At 36.7% G+C, this 21,555-nt stretch overlaps 1 protein-coding gene across 1 annotated transcript; it reads left to right on the forward strand.

Moving 5' to 3' along the window:
• Window positions 1-5,129: 5,129 nt before the first annotated feature.
• Window positions 5,130-20,699, forward strand: LOC128862525 (uncharacterized). The gene is made up of 8 exons (XM_054101242.1): window positions 5,130-5,924; window positions 6,029-6,179; window positions 6,942-7,672; window positions 8,964-9,412; window positions 12,484-12,766; window positions 18,778-18,928; window positions 19,003-19,736; window positions 20,013-20,699. The coding sequence occupies exons 1-8, from the start codon at window positions 5,628-5,630 to the stop codon at window positions 20,520-20,522; spliced, it is 3,306 nt and encodes a 1,101-aa protein (XP_053957217.1). The 5' UTR covers window positions 5,130-5,627; the 3' UTR covers window positions 20,523-20,699.
• Window positions 20,700-21,555: the final 856 nt, after the last annotated feature.

The following is a 21,555-nucleotide window of genomic DNA, read 5'->3' on the forward strand; positions in this document are numbered from 1 at the left end:
ACCTCCCATTTATGGTTCGATTGGGTTGATATGCAGAATATATTAATGTTCTTAAGAATATTTTTTTGCAGAAATTAGAAACACTGCCTAGTGACGTGTTTATTGACCAGTTATACTCGTACTCGTATTGGTTCACACTCAGAGTACCTACTTGCTCGAACCGTTATTAATTCGTATTCCTAGGATTTCTTCTTAAGAAAAAAGTTTCTTTTTTTTTACATATAATCCATACTGCAACAAACGGAAAATTTCAAGCTTTGTAAAAACTTTTCCCAAATTTCATTAAAACTTTGAATTTTTCAACCGGCATTTTCAGAAGTTCGGTATGCAGTTTTATTGCTCATTGAATTTTATGAAACCGAAAGTTTTAAGTGAATTCGAAAGTATTATCCTCTTCTTCATTATAAAAAAACTTCGAGCATGCACTTTGTCATAAGCACGATTAGTTCCTATAGCAGAGCAATAAAGCGTGAGCAGGTATAAGTATTCTGCATTACAATATTTTTTTGAGAAAAAATTCTGCATAAAATGTGAAACAAATTCTAACCAGCCTAAATTCTTTTGGGTCATAACTCTGTGAAGATAAAATAAAAACAATTAATATTCTGGGTATTAAAATTCGGTATCTAAATTTATTTTGGGCCATTATTCGGTATTTTCCAAGTACTGTATAAGTAAGTATTTATTAGTAGAGTATTTTGAAATTCATCAATAAATGCAATAAATAATTTTATAAAACACAACTTTAATATACAGAATTTCAACTGGCAATAATTTGAATGCGGAATATGCAACCATAAAAATATTCTACCCAATCCGGCAAAAACCTTAATAATACAACTCTTGGCGTAACCTACACCACAACATCCGAAAGCACTATTCATAAATTTTATTATGTTAATATAACTTTTTAATGAAAAAATTAAAAAATTTCTTTGTTTTACGTTTTAAAATTTTGTATGAGATATCTGTTACAAAAGATTATCATGAATCATATTTCGACTTCTAATTAAGCGCATACAGACATGTCGCGTTATATTTTTGACGAGAAATAATAATACTTAGGCGTCGATGGACGAGCGAGAACGGAGAGTAAAATTTCAAGACCATGCAACGTTTTGGGTATTTTCGTTCCGCGAGAGAGAGAAAAAAGATATAACGTAGAGGAAAAGGAGAGAGAGAACAATACCGTATATATATCTTAGATACACTTTAGGCTATTTTTCCTGAGTTTTTCCTTGTGGTTGCTAATTTCTAGTGAGAAATAACGCTGCCTACTTTTTGGCGCTTGTTTGCTGATGCAGGAAATGTATTATATTTTTGGTGCCTACTGCACCATATATTTCCTTGGTGCCTATTGTTTGTGGCATTTCTTGGTCCCAATTTTTTTGGCGTTTTTTTATTTGGTGTCTACTTTTTTGAGCTTATTTCCGTTGCCTGGCTAGTGCGTATTATAAAGTGCTATCCATTCCGGCGTCGGATTTATTGGTATTACCTTGCGGTAATTTGTGCCGTTGCTGCGGTCCTGGAATCGCTGCGTTTGTGCGGGTGATAAATGCTCGGAGTAGTGCGCGTTGTTGCCATGGTTTGTGTCCGGCGTTTACCTACACCGGTCGACCCTTTTCCCTTTTTGTAAATTTTGTCTATTTGTATTCTCTGCAAATGTTGTGAATTTATTTAGATATATGTTCTTCCTCTCTCTCTCTCTCTCTCTCTCATTCTCTCTCGGGTCTCTCCCACTTTCTTTGTCTGCCTTGAAAATTTCACTTCTGTTATGTGTACTAAGCTCCATGCACTTTTTTTGAGTCAAATTTTTTTGATGGGTGACTTTTAGGGCCCGAGAACCTAAAATAGTACAATAATACAAAACAGAAATATAATTGGAATGATTTTTTTTTACTATAATCTAGTAGATAATTTCTAGGCATTTATTTTTTTGATATGATATCCAGCATTTGTACCGTCATGGCGACGAGTTACATTGTCCGATCGATCAGTCTAATTTTTTATTACTTCTTCCAACAAATCTGGGCGTATGGCGTAAATGGTGACATGAATATTGCTGATTGTTAATGGGAAGTTGCATCGTCTTGTTGGAATCAAATATCGTCGACGTTTAGCTGTTTTTTAGAAACAAAAATTTATTCAGATTGGCTCGATAGCGCTCACCATTTAACGCAAGAGCAGGCCCTTCCTCATTTCGATAGAAATAAGCACCGCTGACGAAGCCAGTGCTCTATGAACTTCGCGCACATATTTATTTACTTCTTTTTTTTTCAAACAAGTTTTGCACAATTTGAAAGCGTTGTTCAGGTTTTAAACTATTCATGGTGACTTTCCAAACCTTACTGAAAAGAAATGTCGTCACAGCTTGTCATTCTCAGCAGTCAAACTACAGTTATCGATATCGATAATTCTCATGCAGCTGAATAAAAATTCGGTATTTTAAATTGTTTATCAAAGGGAACGATAATGTTTTGAGTTTTATTTTATTTCATTTTTTTATTTTCTTTCAGAAATAAAAGTTCGTTTTGAGTCAGTGCAAACTTGCATTTTATTATACCAAAATTTAATGGGCTATAAAACTGGATACTCGAAATTTTCAAAACATCCTGATTGAAAAGTTTCATATTCTGTTCAAATTTGCTTACATTATTTTCTCGGTAAATGGCTGTAGTGATCGATATCTCGTAAAGCATCGATCAAACAATTTGAAGTTTATGCTCGTTGTCAAGGTGACATTTCACAGTAAACAAATTGTTTTGCTGTTTCTTGTTTGTTCCTCTTAGTTGTGAGTTACAGGGTGTTAACAATCGAAGCCAATAAAGAGAAAATTCAGTATATTTTACATTTATTCGTTGTTAAAGGCGGAAAAGCAAGTCAGACCGCTGAAATTGGGAATAGTGGAATTGTGCCGATTCCGTTCAGGCATTTTTCATGTTTTAGAAAATGTCGATAAAATTGATAATGTCAATAAAATCACAGAAATAATCGAAGTTGGCCGGCGTGTAAGTAGGTATAACATCGCCCAGGAGCTGAAGAACGACCATAAAACAGTTTTAAGCCATTTGCGAAAAAAATTTTACGCAAAAATATTACTTTTTTCCCAAACCAATATAAAGGGTGGTTAAGTTTCAAGGGCCGGTGTTGATTTTGAATTAAATACAATTTTTTTTTAATTATTATTATTTCTCTTCATTATGAGAATACTGGTATAGCTCAATCCGATGGTCCAAATCTTCGATGTCGCTGAGGCATAACTGAGGTTCTATGCCGTTAATGTGCCGAATTATCTCATCCTTTAGCTCTTGAATTGTTGCTGATTTATCGACTTACATCTTTTCTTTCAAATAACCCCAAAGAAAGAAGACCAACGGTGTCGTTGACGTTTAGGTGTTGTTCACATTCAACATCGGCCCTTGAAATTTAACCACCCTTCATAAGAAAAAAATATATTTTTATTTATTTATCAAGCCAATGAATATAATACATTCTAATAGGCTAAGTATACATATTTTAAGATTTATATACATTAAATAAAATTACAATTAAGGGGTTACAAACGACCAGAATTTTCAAAAAATCCAAGTTTGTTTCGATATTTTTGAAAATTTCATGCGGAAATTTCCAATATTATAGCTTCTACAGCCCATTAACTAGGTAGAGCGCGGCCCGCGCGCTCCTGTACCTCAAACTTTACATTCGTTTTTCTCGAAACTGCTTTTTCCGGCACGGTCTGCATGATAACTCATACAGTTTTTAATATTTTTTGATGCGGTTTTTTTTTAAATATTCGAAATTGTTTACTCTATAGATTTGATTTTTTGATATTTTTATTAAAAAATATTATAAACATAATAGTTCGAGAGCCAGGGGTCATTTTGACTTCATCATTTCATGCCAACTGATTTTAATACTGAAGGCAGACGCCATCCAATGGATGACGAAACCAACCGTCAGCTGGCCCAGTAGCGGTGGGAACGTGCCTTGGATGCTGCGAAACGTGTAGAAAAAAATTTTTAACAACTCATTTAATACCGGCTGCAATTTTTTTTGTGCATTGTTGACATTTAGTAGAATAAAAAAAATAGTCAGCTGCGCGGTAGAGGGGGCAAATACGTCAGCTGAACAGGTGAACTTGTAAAAAAAATTGAAAAGTAAAACTACTTTATGCCGATTGAAATTTTTTTACATAATTGTAGGTAATAATAATAATAATTTTTTTGTGTAGTTGACGTGTTTTTCCCCCTCTACCGCGCAGCTGACTATTTTTTTTTTTTTATTCTAATAATTGTCAACAATACATAAAAAAATTTCAGCCGGTATAAAATGAGTTGATAGACATTTTTTTTCGACACGTTTCGTACCCAAAATCGACCCCTGGCCCCCGGACTATAATTAAAGTGTGACATTTGTGACGTAAAACGCATATGTATTTTGCCGAAATGCCGTAAATTGCAAAATTTTTCGAAATTCAAAAATCCGGCTGGGTGGACTATAACTACAACTTTATTTTACAAGAATTGTTTACTTTTTACAGATCCATCAACATTTCAAGGAGATATGATGCACGGAGGAGCTTTTTTTCATTGTACTTTGGGTCGCGTGATTTTTTTTATACTAATTTTTGTAAAAAAAAATTAAAATAAATTTTTTTATAAAATTTAAATACTAGTAAACAATGTGTAAAATTTTTAAATATTTATTTCTATTGTTATCCTTTCTACAGACAGTTTTTCTTTTAGCGCATTTTTGGCGCTGCTGGGCGCAAGTAACCCCTTAAACTATTTATAAAAAATATTCAAAAACTTAAAAAGGGTATCTTTTTAATATGAAAAATCTATCTCAACAAATTTAGACATTTTTTAAACTCAATTCATAGGAGCATTTCGAGCGTAAAACGATTTAGCTATTTCAGAGCATCGAATTTTCTCAAACGATAGTTACGCAAAGTCATTGGAAATTTTATCTGATTTGTAGTCTTAGTACTTAAGGATGTAATAAATCCATTTACTTGAATAAAAAAATAAATATTTCTTGGGACTTTATTTTAAAGGATGTAGAGATTTTAAGCCAATAAGCTAAAATTTGTCTACTTAGGGTATTTTTATTAAAATTATTAACATTTATTGAGCAGTAAAAGGCTTAACCTCAATACGCTACTGATTCGAATAAGAGCAGTACACTTTTTCTTCTCCTAAATCAAAATTGGAAGGTCAGCCGAAAATATAGATATGCAAGCACCTAAAGCATTTTTTATGACGTTCCTTAAACTTGCGATGATGATACACGTCTTATCACAGACTCATGGGCTGGAAGCTTAATGACAACAAGGCAAGAATTATCAGGCAAATATTTACATGCAAAAAAGAACAAAAAACAAAACAAAACAACACAAAAGAGTCGATTGGAATGAAGCAGAGTGGAAGAGAAAGCTGGCATATAAGTTCGTAAAACAGTTATAAGTCGCTGCTTGAGAATAGTTTAAAATAAAATACGTCTCGCTAGCGTGACAGGTATTTGTAATTATTTTTTGCCAGTCTTTTGTCAGCACAACAGGAACATATGAAAGTGTATTGCAAATATTCAGAGAATTACTTAAATTAAATTGGAAAAGAAACCAAAAAATGGCCCCCCGACCATTAACTTCGACTGCCCAACCGATCATCTACACCACCCACGGTCGGGTGTGTGGCCAACGGCGAAGAACGATTTATAATGATGAATATTACAGCTTCGATGGCATACCTTATGCCAAGCCACCACTTGGCGAATTGCGTTTCAAATCACCACGACCAGCAAACCCTTGGGTGGATGTGCGCATTTGCACGACACCGCCGCCAAAATCGGTGCAGTTCAATCGCTACACCAATAGGATAGAGGGTTCTGAGGATTGTTTGTACTTGAATATATATGCAAAAGAGGTATGTAGAGTATGTTTGTGTGTGTGTATGCATATGTATTTACACACAAAAAAAAAAAAAAAAAATAATAATAATAATAATAATAAAAATACAAAAAATCTCAGCTTAAATCCAAAGAACCTTTGCCGGTGATCGTTTTTATACATGGCGGTGGTTTTACGACTGGTGGTGCTTGTCGTCAAACTTGGGGTCCAGATTATTTTATGATGGCGAATGTAGTACTCGTAACTATTGGCTATCGCTTGGGAGCGCTTGGTGAGTATGAAGGGTTTAGTGAACGGGTGTCAGAGATTTGTGCAAATGTGTTTAAAAGTCATACATTTTTTTATTTAAAAATATTTACTTACGCGTATTGTTACTTCCAATAAATTTTGCCTAGAATACTTGCACGCAAATCTTCCATTCTTCGAAGCAAGGCTGCATGCATCCCACTGCCAGCTCATGGAATATGCGTACGACTCTCTCTCTCACAGCTTCAGCGTACACAAATATTGCTCCTTTTACTACAAATTACGCTTTACGAGGCAAATATGTAGGATATAAGGAAAGTCGAACTCTGGCATGCCGTAAGCTTGGCTCGAACCCACCTAACAGCCGATGCGTGTAAGCCGACGTATTTCTTGCTTTATTATTAAATTAAACAACTGTCGGGCACAAAAAGAAAATAAGAATCGAAAAGCTCAAATGAGGCATTAGGCTTTGCTGTTATCTTAGCAAAAGATGGTGAGTTACTGCATTCGAAAGAGCAGGCGAGAGCAGGCTTTACGCTAAACAGTTGGCGTTCGCTGACATTTGACGCATGCATACTTCTGCTTTTGTAGCATTAGCCTCATTGGGTAATGGCCACACATCGTAATTCTATCCTAAAAATAATTCGCATAAAAATGAGTCTGCGGCTTATAACTTGACCGCGTTCGATTTGTGACAGAATATTTAGACATTCTCCACAAGCTCTACGAAAAATTTATCCCTACCAATATCGTGTGAGTAACATAATTAAATTGCATTTTCTTTCAGGTTTCCTTCATTTCCCCGAACCGGAGTTGGAAGTGCCTGGTAATGCTGGACTTAAAGACATTATAATGGCTCTAGAATGGCTCAAATCAAATTACTGCAGATTTAATGGCGATCCCACAAATGTTACACTCTTTGGCCATAGTTCAGGCAGTATGGCAGTACAGTTACTCATTACGGTACCAAAATGCGAGGGACTATTTCACAAAGCAATTCTAATGTCCGGTTTTTTACTGCATATTCAAGATCACCCTGAACGCATCCATCAATATGTCACACACATTGGCTATAGGGGCGTAAAAGATAACAAAAAGATTTTAAAATATTTATGCTCACTTAAGGCGGAAAAACTGTGTGACTTGAAGTTTTTAGTACTAGATGAAAGAGATCAAGGTACCGGGTATATATTTTTCCCCTGCATAGAAAATCCAAGCGTGCCCGATGCTATAATTACAAAAAATCCACTCGATATGTTAGCTGACGAGGATGCTTGGTATCATGACATTCCTTTGATGATGGGCTCTACCACTGCTGAGTCGATGGTGCGCTATAAGTATTTAACGGAAAATCCGGAGGTATATAAAGTATTTGGTGAACGTCCGGAATATTTGGTGCCGCAGGAAGTTTCGCATTATTGTGATTTGACGACGCAAAAAAAATTTGCGAAGAAACTCATCAAAATGCATTTGGGCGAGAAGAGTCTGAATGCGGCACATGTAATGGAAATTATAAATGTAAGTATATACGAGCAGGGATTCAATAAGTACCCGTGCTAGAAATGAGGACACCGTTTTTTTTTTTTTCACAAAAAAAAAAAATTTTTGTTTTTTTTCAACATAGTCTCCTTTTAGAAAGATGCACTTCTCTCAACGCTCTCACCAATTTTAACCCCTCCAAAAAATTTTATTTCTTGAACTCTCCAAAATACGCCTCTGTCTCAGCGAAAACTTTCTCGTTTGAACGAAATTTTTTTTCCGCGAGCCATTTCTTCATGTTAAAGAACAAAACGCAGGGAACCAGATCGGGTTAATACGGTTGATGTGACAGTTTAGCGGCGACAACTCCGGTTAGATGTGCTGGTGCGTTATCGTGCTGAAACAGCACCTTTCTTTTCGCCAAATGCGGCCGTGTCTCCTTAAAATTTTTGTAAAAGCGGTCCAATAACTCACTGTAGTATTGTCCAGTGATCGTTCTTCCTTTTCCCAAAAAAATGCATGAGGAAGACGCCGTTGGCATCCCAAAAAATCGTCGCCATGACCTTTCCGGCCGATGGGACTGTCTTCGTCTTCTTTGGAGCAGATTCACCGGGAGAAATCCATTGTTTTGCTTGTTGCTTAGTTTCTGATGTGTAATGATGAATCCAGGTTTCATCAACGGTGACAACTCGTTGCAAAAATTTCTATGGATCTCGCTTAAATTGCTCAAAACAATGCTTCGAGTTTAACAGCCGCATCCGCTTGTTGCCCTTCGTGAGCAATCGCGTCCCCATCGGGTCGGCAATTTTTTCATCGCCAACTTATCATGTAAAATATTAATTGCCATTCCGGTCGACACAACTATGACCTCTGCTACTTCGCGCTCTTTCGTTTGCCGATGAGCGAGCATAATTTCGTTGACTTTTTGAGTGAGTTTTCTGGGTAACCACGTCTGCCGGACGGCGTGGGCGCTTCTCATCAAAACGAATGCTCGCTCTATCTAACTGTGGTCATAGATAGCGTAGCGTCCCCATAGACATCATCCAACTTTGCTTTTAGCTCTTCGCATCTTTTCCCATCCAAAAACAAAAAGCGAATTACCGAATAGCTGCCAAATCGAAATTAACCCTACAATCAGCCTGAAATTTGTTTTGCCGTCGTTGGATAGATAACAGCCTCGACGCTAACACCAACTTCCTTCAGGAACGCCCTTCTTCCTCAAACACAGGTACTTAAAGAACCGCCCTCGTATAAGGAGTTTTCGTATTATTATAATTCCATAATTGAAATTTAACGAATTTGCCTTTTCTAACTATATTCTGCCATATAGCTTTTATCATACGGTTTCATGTACCATCCACTGCACCGCTTGGTGAATTCGCGTTTAATACGCTCACAAGCGCCTACATACCTCTATCGCTTCGATTTTGATTCGCCACGTTTCAATTTGTACCGCATAAAATTGTGTGGACCAAATGTGCGAGGAGTTTGCCATGCGGACGACCTTGGCTACTTATTTTACATGCCTGAGTCTTTTAAACTCGAACGGAATTCAGACGAACTCAAAATAATCAAAGTTATGGTTGATCTACTCACCTCTTTTGCCGCTGTTTCGGATCCCAATAGTATGCGATTACATCCCATCCATTGGTATCCGAGGGCATCATGTGATACATGCCAGTGTTTCCATATTAGTAGAACGATATCTTTTGTCGAGTGGCCCGAGCTGGAAAAATGTGAACAGTGGGATAAGCTTTACATGGAATTCGGTTTGAGGTTATATTGAGTAATTAAATTTAAGCAAATTTTATTACATATATACATATTTTTATTGAAACCGTATACAGAATTTGTAAATAAAATAAAAACGGTTACATTTTTAATTGAAGTTTATTTCTTTATCCGTGGCAAGCGCTGCATCTGCACTTGGCTGTTTCAATGTTTCTTCCAATTTTTGCAACACTTTTGATAGGATTATTAGGAAATTACCGTCAGCACTTTCGTTGAATTCTCCTGCATCGCTTCAATCAACTCAAATTAATTTTCGTGAAGTAATAACTTGTTCATAGTAAAAGTCCCAGAAGGCAATTTGAGGTAAATATACAGCTTGTTAACAATAGAGCGAGGAGCTAAGGAAAATCGCACTGCAGTGATCGACCAGATCCATGTCAAGACTAATTAGAGATGATATCCACATGAAAACCTTCCGTCGTTCAACCTGGTCATCGTTTGGCAACGCACCTGAAGAAAATTAGACTCAACAGATGCAAGCAACTTCTTCTGTGGCACGCGGTCAACGACCATGAAAATATTATTTTCACAGATGAAAAAATGTTCACTGAGGAAGAAGCTTTCAATGAGCAAAACGATAAAATTGATGCTAAAACTTCTAGAGACGCAAAACATGTTATTCCAAGGGCTCAGCATGTCCATCATCCAGCCTCCGTAATTGTTTGGTGGGAAGTGTCTTGTAAAGGCGTTACACCTCCTCCTCTCTGCGAAAAAGGTGTTAAGCGTGGGGCATAAGTGTACCAGGAGGATGGGTTAGAAATTGTGTTGAAGCAGTTGAGGAATACTCTCTTCAATGGACAGCTTTGGATCTTGCAGCAAGATTCCACTATAGTCCATAAGGCAAACACCATCCAGCAGCGGCTAAAAAACACTATTACTGGTTCATAGCCTGGTTCATTGACTGTCAGCAAGTCCAAATCTAAGACCATTAGACTACAGTTTGTGATTAGAATTGCAGAATATAGCCTGCCGAAGGCCGCACAGAGAGAGTCTCAAATAATCTTTGGATCAAGCAGCGACGTAAATATCAATATCCAGCAATCACTGTTTAAATTTATGAAAAAAAAAATCACATTTTTACAGTGCTCCCACAAAGGAAAGCCTTTCGCATCTACTTATCTGTGGCCGGAACAACGACTGATTGAACGAGTGTGTGAATACGTATGAAATGAGCGGACTCAATTTCGCTGATCCAAATTTTCACTATTTTTGAAAGTATTGCCAAAGGTCAATTTAACCAAAAGCAGCAATGAGGTGCTGGTTTTTTTTTTTTCTTGCAAAACGGTTCGTTTTCTTTACTTGAAAATATTGATTTACAAAAAAAGTGCAGAATAACGACTCCTGATCTCTGGAAAAAAAATAAAAAAGTTGTCGTGGCTCACTCGCATGGGAGCCTTGACGTCCGGCGGCCTCCGAGCCACGAGCACGCTCAGGATCATATAACCCTCAATCAATAGAATTCTTCTCGCTGTTGCTGCAGTATAATTGAACACTGTTCTTTCTCTCAGCGCAGTATTATGGATTGCTGTTTCCATAACTTTTTAATATTTTGTAAAAAAAATAAATAATATAAGAATTGTTCTCTTTTGGTGGACTGGGTTTTTTTCTTGTTTCGTATTATTCTTTACACGCTTTATTTTGCACGGTTCCCAAGATAATTTGTAATAATAGAATTTTAATAGTAATTTTAGTTAAAATAGCTTTAAATCAAATCTTTAATTGATAAAGAGTGTTTATGAATGAAAATTGTCAGTTTTCGGCGTTTGTATTTAAGTAAAATAAGCGCCTGTAATTGAACATTTGTTCAAACTTATGCAAAAAAAATAAGCATTTTTCACGTCCAATATTGCTATTCATTCTCAACGATGATTTATAAAAGATACTATGAATAAAAAGGCTAATACAGTGACTGTATAATGTAATAATTTTCAAATTCCGTTCACGCACTTAGACATTATAAGCAAACATTTCGTGGTAGTAACAGAAAGCCAACCCGCCGAGTCCACTATGACATGAAAGCCGATTTTTTCTCACAATTTTGCCTCGATTGGGCAAACCTTGTAATCTATCATGCCTTGCGTCGTATTAGCTTTTCAACAGCCACGGATGCTCTTAATTTTTTTTACTAACACAGCGCCTCACCTCACATTCATTTTCAGTGCACACACAAAAAACTGACAGTGTTACAATAATACGAGTATCTGATTCCAAAATATGTCCATATTAAATACGGTATATGGACCACCCTGTATAAGTATGCACAATATTTCGGTTTAGCTAATCATTTCATACGCCCACAAACGTGAGTAACAGCAAACAAATCATTGAGTACTTAATATATGAGTACCTATGTAAGTATATAGAAGAGTGCACAAAGAGCCCAGAGTGTGCACAAAGCCTACGCTCTCAGCGCTCAAATGATACTCACTCAGCTGAGGGTCAATGCGCTCACGATCAATGGAAAGCTTAGATACTGATTTTCTCACTAGCCTATACTCGTGCATGATACTATTTCTGCTAGCGTCAATTTTTTCATTCATTCTGCTTTGCTTTCTCATTTTTTCAAAGCAACTAGTCTTTTTCACGCCATTCGTTTTAGTAGACGTTTGTGTTTCTCTATTTGAATATTTTTATTTTATTTATTTATTTTTTTCTTGTGCTATCTGCTTGTGTTGATAAAATATTAATTAACTGCAGAACGAAATGGCATCAACCGCTCAGGTTTTTCAAAAAAACAAGTAAACAGAAGCTTATCAATTATTATTACTAATGAAGAGTCAAAAGAAAACAAAGAAGAAATTTTTTTCGTGCAATATTTTTTAAGCATTTGAGGAGGTTGCTTGCACTTGAACAGCACCGCTCATCGAAGTCAGCTGACGGAAAGGCAAACGGGCAGCGAAAGGCGTATAGATAAAGACAGAGAATACCTACATATATAAAACGTAATGAGCGACGAGTAAGTAAACAAATGAAAATAAAAGTAAAACTAATAATAAACTAAAATTAAAAATAAAAATTAAAATTTTGTTAATTAATTCAAACTCTGCAATTATTTGCAGCGAATCTCAAAAGGCAGAAGAGCTTCTCACCCTGCCATTGGGCACAATTAGAGGCCGGCAATGCAAATCAATTTATGATCATAACTACTATAGCTTCGAAGGTATACCGTACGCAGAGCCACCGCTGGGCGATTTACGTTTTCGGGCACCAAAACCAGTCGCACCATGGACGGACATCAAAAACTGTACACAGTGTGCAAGTAAACCTTTGCAAAATAATCCTTTGACCAATGAAGTGGAGGGATCCGAAGATTGTCTGTACCTCAATGTTTATACGAAAACGGTAAAGATTAGAATAGGCAACAAAAAAACAAAAACGTATTTCAAAAGACGCGCCTAGATGTTGTTTTAAAATATAACGTAAAAATTTAGTCTGCTTCAGATTTCACTATTTTTATGCGAAATATGACTTAATAATTATGTGTGAAAAATTACATCCTTTAAATGTTCGCCATAGGCAGGTCTACAGGTAAAATCCGCAAAACAGTCGATTCATGAAGGCCCAATTGTTGAGCACACGGTGATATCTCTGCTGAAGATTGTTCAGTAACTCTTTGCGCTACAACAGTAATACTCTCAACAGACCGCCCAGTTTTTGTTTGCCACTTCTTTTTCTATCCTCGACTGAACCAGTTTCTTGAAATTTGTTCAACAACCTTTGAATGTCGATTCATTCGGATGAAAAAAATCAAATCAAATCAAAAAAATTCGGAAAAAAATCAAGAATTTTGCGACATGTTGCTTTTATAGATTGGCCATTTTCATAATAAGTTTCAATTATTTTAAAGCGTTGTTCAGTACTGTGAAATTGTGCATCTGTATACTTGAAAAAAGTCAAAGACGTCATAAAAAGGCACCGTCTAGGGTTTCAATAATAAAAGGTTTGCTCAGCAACCAGCTTTCTCGTTTTCTCTTGACAAACCGGCTTCCTTAGCAAGACACTGGGTTGCTACTCCAGAAATTTTGAGTAGAAGTGGAGGAAAAGTAAAATTTGTAAGAAAAACATTTCATTTCATTGACAAACCGGCTCCCTACTCTAGAAATTTTAAATAGAAGTGGATGAAAAGTAAAATTTGTAAGAAAAACATTTCATTTTCAAAAGCGTGTGCTATGAGCAAGAACTTGCTCGGTATGTCTAGGACCAAAACAATATGGAGTACATCGTGATATGCGGCTTAAATCAGGATATCACAGAGATTCTTGTTGGGGCAATGGAAGATGGAAATTTGGACACTCTCAGTCCAATGCCTTTCAAATATGGTTGCGGAAGTACTTACTGGGTTGCTTAAAAAATAAATAAGTTAACAACAATAGTCCATTTAGCAATGCAAAAATGTTAGGAATGTATGTATGAATACCCAAGACTTTGACGTCAAAACTCCAAACTTACATGGGGAAAGCATAATAAAGTAAGGTAACATAATAGCGTCATATTGGCGAAACTTCCCAACTTCGTGATCAGTTTTCAATTTAAAAATTAATTCAGAAATTATCATTCTGGGTTTAACCTTACATGTTTTTTTAATATTATTCCTAGCAATCTCCGTTTGTATTATTTATAATTTAAGTAAAAACAAAATATTTGTTGTTCACGACATTTATTTTTTTAAGGTAATTTGTTTCAAATATCGACCGCGACGTAATTCAGCCTTCCGTCAACACCATTTTTTAATGATTCGTTGAGGGACTTCGGTCGGTTTTTCGTGAAAAACTTCAGTAATATTGGCTTTCAAAGGCCAAAAACATGATTCAATAATTAAATGTTTGCTCAGTAAGCAGCTTTCTCATTCCCTCTTGACAAATAGGCTACCTTAGCAAGACACTGGGTTGCTAACTCTAGAAATGTTTATCAAAAGTGGAAGAAAAGTAAAATTTGTAGTAAAAACCATTTGTTTCTCGGTATGTCCATAACCAAAATGGTATGGAAAACATCCTGAGATACAGCTTAAAGCAGGATATGATAGCGCATCTTTTTGTGGCAATGAACGTGAAAGATGGACGTTTTGACAATTTGAGCCCGATGCCTTTTCAAATATAGGTTGGGAAAGAACTTACTATAAGGAATGGTAAAGTAAAGGGCCGTGTCTATGTTCAAAGTTTGTTTTTATTCAACCAACCGCTTTTTCTATGAAAGAATTCAAGGTCATAATATTTAGGTAACATAATAGCGTCATATTGGTGATACTTCGTAATCAGTTTTGAATTTAAAAATTAATTCGCAAAATATAATTTTAAAGCCATTTTTTTAATATCATACTTGGCAGTTTCCGTTTATACTATATTTTGTTTATAATTTAACTAAAAAAAGGACTATTCTGATACCATTTTAAGCAAAAAGGTACCTAATATCTCTATTTTCTCCATCCTTTTTAAATGCGACCTTTTGTAAGGGAGTGTCAGAATTCTATTGTCACAAGTGAGCAAACCTTGAATAATTGAATCATGGGCTAACAAGAACATTTTCAAATTAACATGTCACTTCAAAGTGAAAAACTAACAAATTGCGCATTTTATTATTTTTATTTATTTATAAAAACGCTTTTTAATTTAAATTTACGTAACAAGTTTTCAATTCTAACCCTTTCGAACCGGAAAACAACCAGCGGGAACATTTCGAGTTTAGTGATATAGGTATTTAGCTTCAGTACAGGCCCTGAAATTAGAAAATCTGAAAAGGAAGTCCACCACCCCCTCCAGGGGCTCTAGGGGGCGTGGGTTATATGTGTCCCATTAGGTGTTTTGAGCGGGACCTTTAAGACCCATTAGGTCTCTATATCATACTAATAAATAAATACCAAATAATAAGTTGGATGTTTCGTATCAACTAAAATAATGTTTTTCATTTATTTTGAGAAAAAAAGTTAAATTATATTTAATTCAGATATTATAGCAATCAACGCTTATGATAAGGAGCGAAACAATTCTTGCGTAGTGGAACTTCACCTTCTTCACATATTATTTTAGTACGCCTTTCAACATTTTTGAGGCGACAGCCAGCGCACCATCGTCTTGTGCTTCCTTCGATTGTTAGATGAGTAGCGGACTTTCCATAAGTCTTTTTCCTTTTGGAAATGTAACCAGACCTTCCACTGCGAATATTGGATGCCGTTTTCTGACCTTCGGCAATCAGCTCTTCTGCCAAAATTACCATGAAATGAATCAGTGGTATCTTTTGACGACGTCGTTCTGAATATAAAATCCATGAATTCACCACGGACATCATCAAAAGTCGATAAAAAATTTTCTCCACCACTTATTTGATTTTCGGTTCAAATCATATAAGTCGGCCATTTGATCTGCTCTATCGACTCCTCCCATAACTTCGCGATAAAACTACATCATCTTAAGACATGGTTTAGGTATTATTTGGCCATCCCTCTTTTGTATGCAGCCATTTCGGGTACATTAGTCCAGAGCTGCTTGTATTACAGAGTCAGATCGTCCGATATGTGAAGAAATGATGGGGGTTCGTTGAGCTTGAACAGTCTTTTGTTATTGGAAATTTTCATCAGGTATTGACCAAACCGTAACATTTTCAAATGTCGTCACATATTATTTTATTTATTTTATTTTCACCACTTTCCGTTGATTGCGACTCATCGTTTTCAGAAGAAGTATTTTTTCCGTTATCTTCGCTAGATTTTTCTGATAAAAAGCTTTCCTCTTCAGAGGGCTGGTAATTATCGTCACTGCCGTCTGAAAAATCGACGTCACCAAGGTCACAAGAATCGTCATACTCCATTAGCTGGGCCAATATATCCTCGTCATTTAATTTTCTCGACATATTTCACGGTTTTTCTGAATCAAAACAGGTTTATGATTAAGTATGTTAAACATTTCGAAAGGTTAGAGAATGTCGACAAGCTCTAAACGGGACATATTTATACCAATAAATAACGGGACACATAGATCCCATAAATAAAAATAATCGAAATAAAACTTAGAACTGAAATAATGCAAAATTAATTCACTTACCCAATTACGGTGATCCAATTCGAACTTAATTTTAGTAAAATCTACTATTTTTTACACTTATTTTCACTGAATCGAATATTCACAAGAAAATAGAAATTGGTTCAAGCACAGTCACGTTTAGAAGCAAACTGAGCGGCTTCTGTTTACTATTATTATTATATTACACAGAACCGTTACCTAAACGTCACTATACCAGACGGGACAGTTTTCAATGAGTTTTAATGGAAAATTTAGACTGAGTTATAAAAAAAAAATACCAGTCTAACGGTTAGACGCGATAGAAGTGAAACCTTCCGTAAAACAAACTGAGAGAGAATGAGACGAAAGAAGCATTAGGAGCGGGATAATTATAGGTTCATTATAATATTGCTATAAAGTTCATATTTTATTTTCTTCATTTTATTATTATTCATCCTCAATGTTTTCAATTTCAACAAATGATACGAGTGGCTTATGATAGCTAAAATATGATACAAATGCTTTGGTTTCGATGTTGTCAACATGTCTTTGAAATACCGCGTCAATGGTTGTTTTTGATCGTGTTGTCGATTCAGTGCGATTGTTACACATTTTTAAATTGAATGTTGTATTGAGAACGTCAATTAAAGGAACCGCTGTGTCCAATGCAAAATTTACGTTAAAATCGCGACTTAAAATCATTGGAACTTTATTGTAATCTTTTCTAAGTATCCGCGATACTTCTGGTGTATACTTTATTAAATTTTCGTGAATGAATTCCGTGATGCTATTTATTGATTGATTCGGTGAAATATAAATTGCCCCAATTAAAACTGTTTTTCCATTGCTCAATCTGGTTTCGCATGCACATATTTCTCCCACTTTAGAGAGCTGAACAGACAGTGATTCTAGTTGCTGTGCATTCAGATCTATCTGTGGAGTTACAATACGAGCACCGTCATTTTGATTGTGGTATACTGCAACACCGCCTGCAATTGCGGTAAATATTTAAAAATGAAAATACGAAACGAATATAAAAATACGGCCGCAATACAGCACACGCGGTTGCTATTATGAGCGTCGTAACGCATATATTACACAGACGTACTAACATACATACAAACATTCGTAGTACTCTTGGTGTAAGTAAGTATTAGGTAGTGTAGTATAGGTATACATAATGCCTTCTCGCTCACCGTGGCTCCGTAATACGCAGGTGCGCACACATACGTACCAGCATACATACAAACATACATACGTATGACGCTTGAACTAAACACCAAATCAAGTAATAGGCAGTGTAGTATACATACTACAATACTCACTATACTAGCGTGGCTCAGCAGTACGCAGCCACACACATATACGTATATCAACATATAACGCTTCGTAGCCAAGAGTGTCGCTTTTTCGTTTCATCGAGTCTCAAATCACTCCCAACGATTCTAAAGAAGTGTTCACTTCAAAAACTTTTGCTGGGACGTATGTGTCCCAATAGGTCCGAAAGGCTTAAAGTAACAAATTTGAATGTACATAGATAATACATTTCGTAATTTTATTTTGTGCTGACATCCGAATGTACACGGCGAAACAACAAAAAAAATAAATCGAATCAGCTGGTCTATGCTTACTTACTAACTTAGTTCGCACTACAGTCAAATGTTGGCCGCCGAATCCAAAATAGCGCACCAGCTGTTTCTGATCTGCGCTCGCTGGTGTCAATTAGAAATCCCGAACGCTTACAGGTCCTGCAGCACTTGATCCTTCCAATGAACATATGATCTTTCCCTTCCTGGTCCTTCTTTTTGGGGTACCGTTGCGTACCTTCGACTTGCTGGAGCGTCTTCGTTGATACGGCTGACACGGCCAAGCCAGCGTAGCCACTGTATGTTTGCTCGCTTAACTATGGCCACGTCCCTATGTAGCTCATACAGCTCGTTGTTTCAACGTACGCGCTTATACTCACCAACGCGGAGTGGACCGAAGCTCTTATGCAGAAGTTTTCTTTCGAAGCTGGTTTACGCAACGACCTTTAATAGACTCGTCTTGATGTGACCATTGAAAAAATGTGTTAATTTTCTCAACAAATTAAAAAAAATTGCTATTTTTGGAGAAATTTATTTCTATAGAAAAAAATTTCTGCAAGAAAAATGTTATTATTGAGAAATATTTGCTTGCTGATTGTAAGAGATTGAGGGGAGGAAAAAAATTAAATACATTTAAACAAAACCAGCAGTTGGGTGCGAAATTTTATATTACCTAGTGTTATCAACCCAGGTCATTCATTTCAGTTCTGTGCGACTTATCGCTAAAATTTGCGTGTACGAAAAATGCTTATCTATTTATTTATCTATTTTGCAGCTGAAATCCGAAAATCCACTGCCTGTCATGGTCTTCATCTATGGTGGCGCTTATAGTATTGGTGAGGCCACACGAGAATTATATGGTCCCGATTATTTCATGAGCGAGGATGTTGTGTTGGTGACTTTTAACTATCGTCTCTGTTCCTTAGGTGAGTTTAGAAAAATTTTCTTTTTTTTGGCTACTACAGAATGCTAGATTTTTAATTTTCTTTTTCGCCTACAGGTTTCCTCAGTCTCGCCGATCCCACGCTACAGATACCTGGTAACGCTGGTCTCAAAGATCAAGTGCTCGCTCTAAAATGGGTAAAAACACATATTTCACATTTCAATGGTAATCCCGAAAATGTTACTATCTTTGGCGAAAGTGCCGGTGCCGCCTCAGTGCACTTGCTTATGCTCTCTGAGCAAGGGAACAACCTTTTTAAACGTGGCATAGCCATGTCTGGTTGTGCCCTAAATTATTGGGCGAATATGCCACAAACAAATATGGCATATCGTTTGGCGAAATTTCATGGTTACACGGGTGAAAACATCGATAAGGCTGTATTCCAATATCTAAATGAGCTCGAACCTAACAAGCTGGTCGTGCATTCGTTGTTGAACGAAGAGGAGCAACGCAACTTATACATGTTTGCTTTTGCTCCCATTGTTGAACCGTATGTGGCAGAGGGTTGTGTTATACCGGAGCGGCCTTTTAATATGCTGAAGAAAGCGTGGAGTAATAAATTGTCGATGATGATTGGTGGATCTTCCTTTGAGGGTCTGTTTCTGTATAAGGTCGTTAAGTCAAATCCGGATATAATGAAACGTTTCTACAATGAACCAGAATTGTTATTACCCGAGGAAGTGCGTAGTGCGCATGATAAAAAAAAGAATAGGAAAATGGGTAAAAAAATGTTAGCGCTATACTTTGGTGACGAGGAACCCAACGACAGCGCGATCTTGAAATATTTAGAGGTGAATATGTGCCGATTCAAAGCGAATCTATTAAAGGTGGTGTTGGTAAATCAGCTGATTTGTTTTTTTTTTCTTTCGCCATGTCCTTGTGGCTGTCAGCTCAGAATGAAACAAGGCAAATTCATTATTTGTTTTCTAGTTTCCTCATGCTTTGATAATCAAACGTACAAAGCATTGTTGTTGGTATAGTGCCACCACCTTTAATGAATGCGCCTTTTGCCGATTTCAAATATTGAATTATCACTCTAACATGAAACTTTTCTTCTCTGCATGCAGATCTTAAGCTATAAACTTTTTTGGCATGATATCCATCGCACCATTATGGCACGTCTAAGCTTTGCACTGGCGCCCACTTTCCTCTATCGTTTCGATTTCGATTCGCCGGATTTCAATTTGAACCGTGCCAAAATTTGCGGTACGGATCAAGTGCGTGGAGTTGCACATGCGGATGAATTGTCCTATTTATTTTATTCGCGTCAATCACATAAGTTGCTTTCCAACTCAGCGGAGTATAAAACTATAAGACGTTTGATTGGCATGTGGACCGCCTATGCGAAGAGCGGCGATCCGGACTGCGACGAGTCAAATCCGATTGTATGGGATGCAGTGTCGAAGTACTGCAATTTGCGTGCAATGAATATAGGTAATGAGCTGGAGTTTAAGGAAATTCCAGAGAAAGAAAAATTAAAAGTGTGGGCCGACTTATACACAGGTCCTTCACAATTGTGTGGAGCGTCCTCGGTGACGGACTACGATTGGGGCAAGCCGATACCTACTATAATATAAAAAGTGCAATTTCAGATGTATCTGTAGCAAATGTTTTACCTCTACTAAAAATTCACGTATCAATTACGGTTCTGTTTTTATGCAAAGATATTTTAAGGTACTCTCAGGGGTGTGATAAGAATTTTTATATAACAAAATAATTTTATGTAGTGTAATAAATTTTTTGTAAATAGTTTATTTCTTTCTGTATTGTACTTATTCTCTATAACGCAGGTACGGTCAAGACTGCCTCATAGGATGCATTTTTGTAAACTCTTCGAAAGAGTTATCATCGAATTTGAACCGCTACCAGTCGGTGCTACGCTACCTAGAATACCCGGGTTTGAATCCGCTTATTGACTATCACTTCAGCAGCATTCCCCAGGAAATTTAGTGGAGATATTTTACGCTGCTAGAAGAACAACAGCTGAAAATGATAATTCGTACCTTGTAGAGTGATATCTGGGCGTTGAAATCGTTAACTTTCAAGGAACCCATTGAAAAAGTGAGTGGAAAGGCAACCATGGAAGCACTGGCAAGAATTATGGCCAACATTGGTGGTCCCACCCAGAGCAAGTGAGCGCTTGCCATTTCCATGGAATGACTCGGGTTTTTCTCATTCTCATGTCAGCCGGTTCTACGTTACCGAAATGACTCGGGTTTTTCTCATTCCCATATCAGCCGGTTCTACGTTACCGGAATGACTCGGGTTTTTCCCGATCAAGAGCTGCCGGCCCAGTAAACTAGTCCAGTCTAGTGAACTGTTTATCAGCGGTCTCAACTAAAGTTGACGAGTCCTCACTTATATATGCAGCACCCATGTGGGGAAAAATACTGACACAGAAAGAAGATGGAAATAGTTTCGAGAGTAAGTGCCATTCGAAATACCTGCGCTCTTAGAATGGTCTCATATGACGCAGTGAGTGTCATATCGGGCATTATGTCGAATATGCAGAATACATGGCAAAGTCAAAAGTCTAAATAGACGACTTACGGCTGACGAACGATAAGAAAGACAGAAGAGTATGGCTGACTAGCAATATCGCTGGGACTA

The sequence above is a fragment of the Anastrepha ludens genome, chromosome 2 (assembly GCF_028408465.1).
Source record: "Anastrepha ludens isolate Willacy chromosome 2, idAnaLude1.1, whole genome shotgun sequence".
NCBI classification, from domain to species: domain Eukaryota; kingdom Metazoa; phylum Arthropoda; class Insecta; order Diptera; family Tephritidae; genus Anastrepha; species Anastrepha ludens.

Bases quoted from the DNA above. Each gene is read 5' to 3' on its own strand.
- LOC128862525 (XM_054101242.1), top strand. From the start codon at position 5,628: ATGGCCCCCCGACCATTAACTTCGACTGCCCAACCGATCATCTACACC. The intron at 6,180-6,941 runs GTGAGTATGAAG...ATTTTCTTTCAG, and splicing joins CTATCGCTTGGGAGCGCTTG to GTTTCCTTCATTTCCCCGAA. The intron at 12,767-18,777 runs GTAAAGATTAGA...TCTATTTTGCAG, and splicing joins TCAATGTTTATACGAAAACG to CTGAAATCCGAAAATCCACT.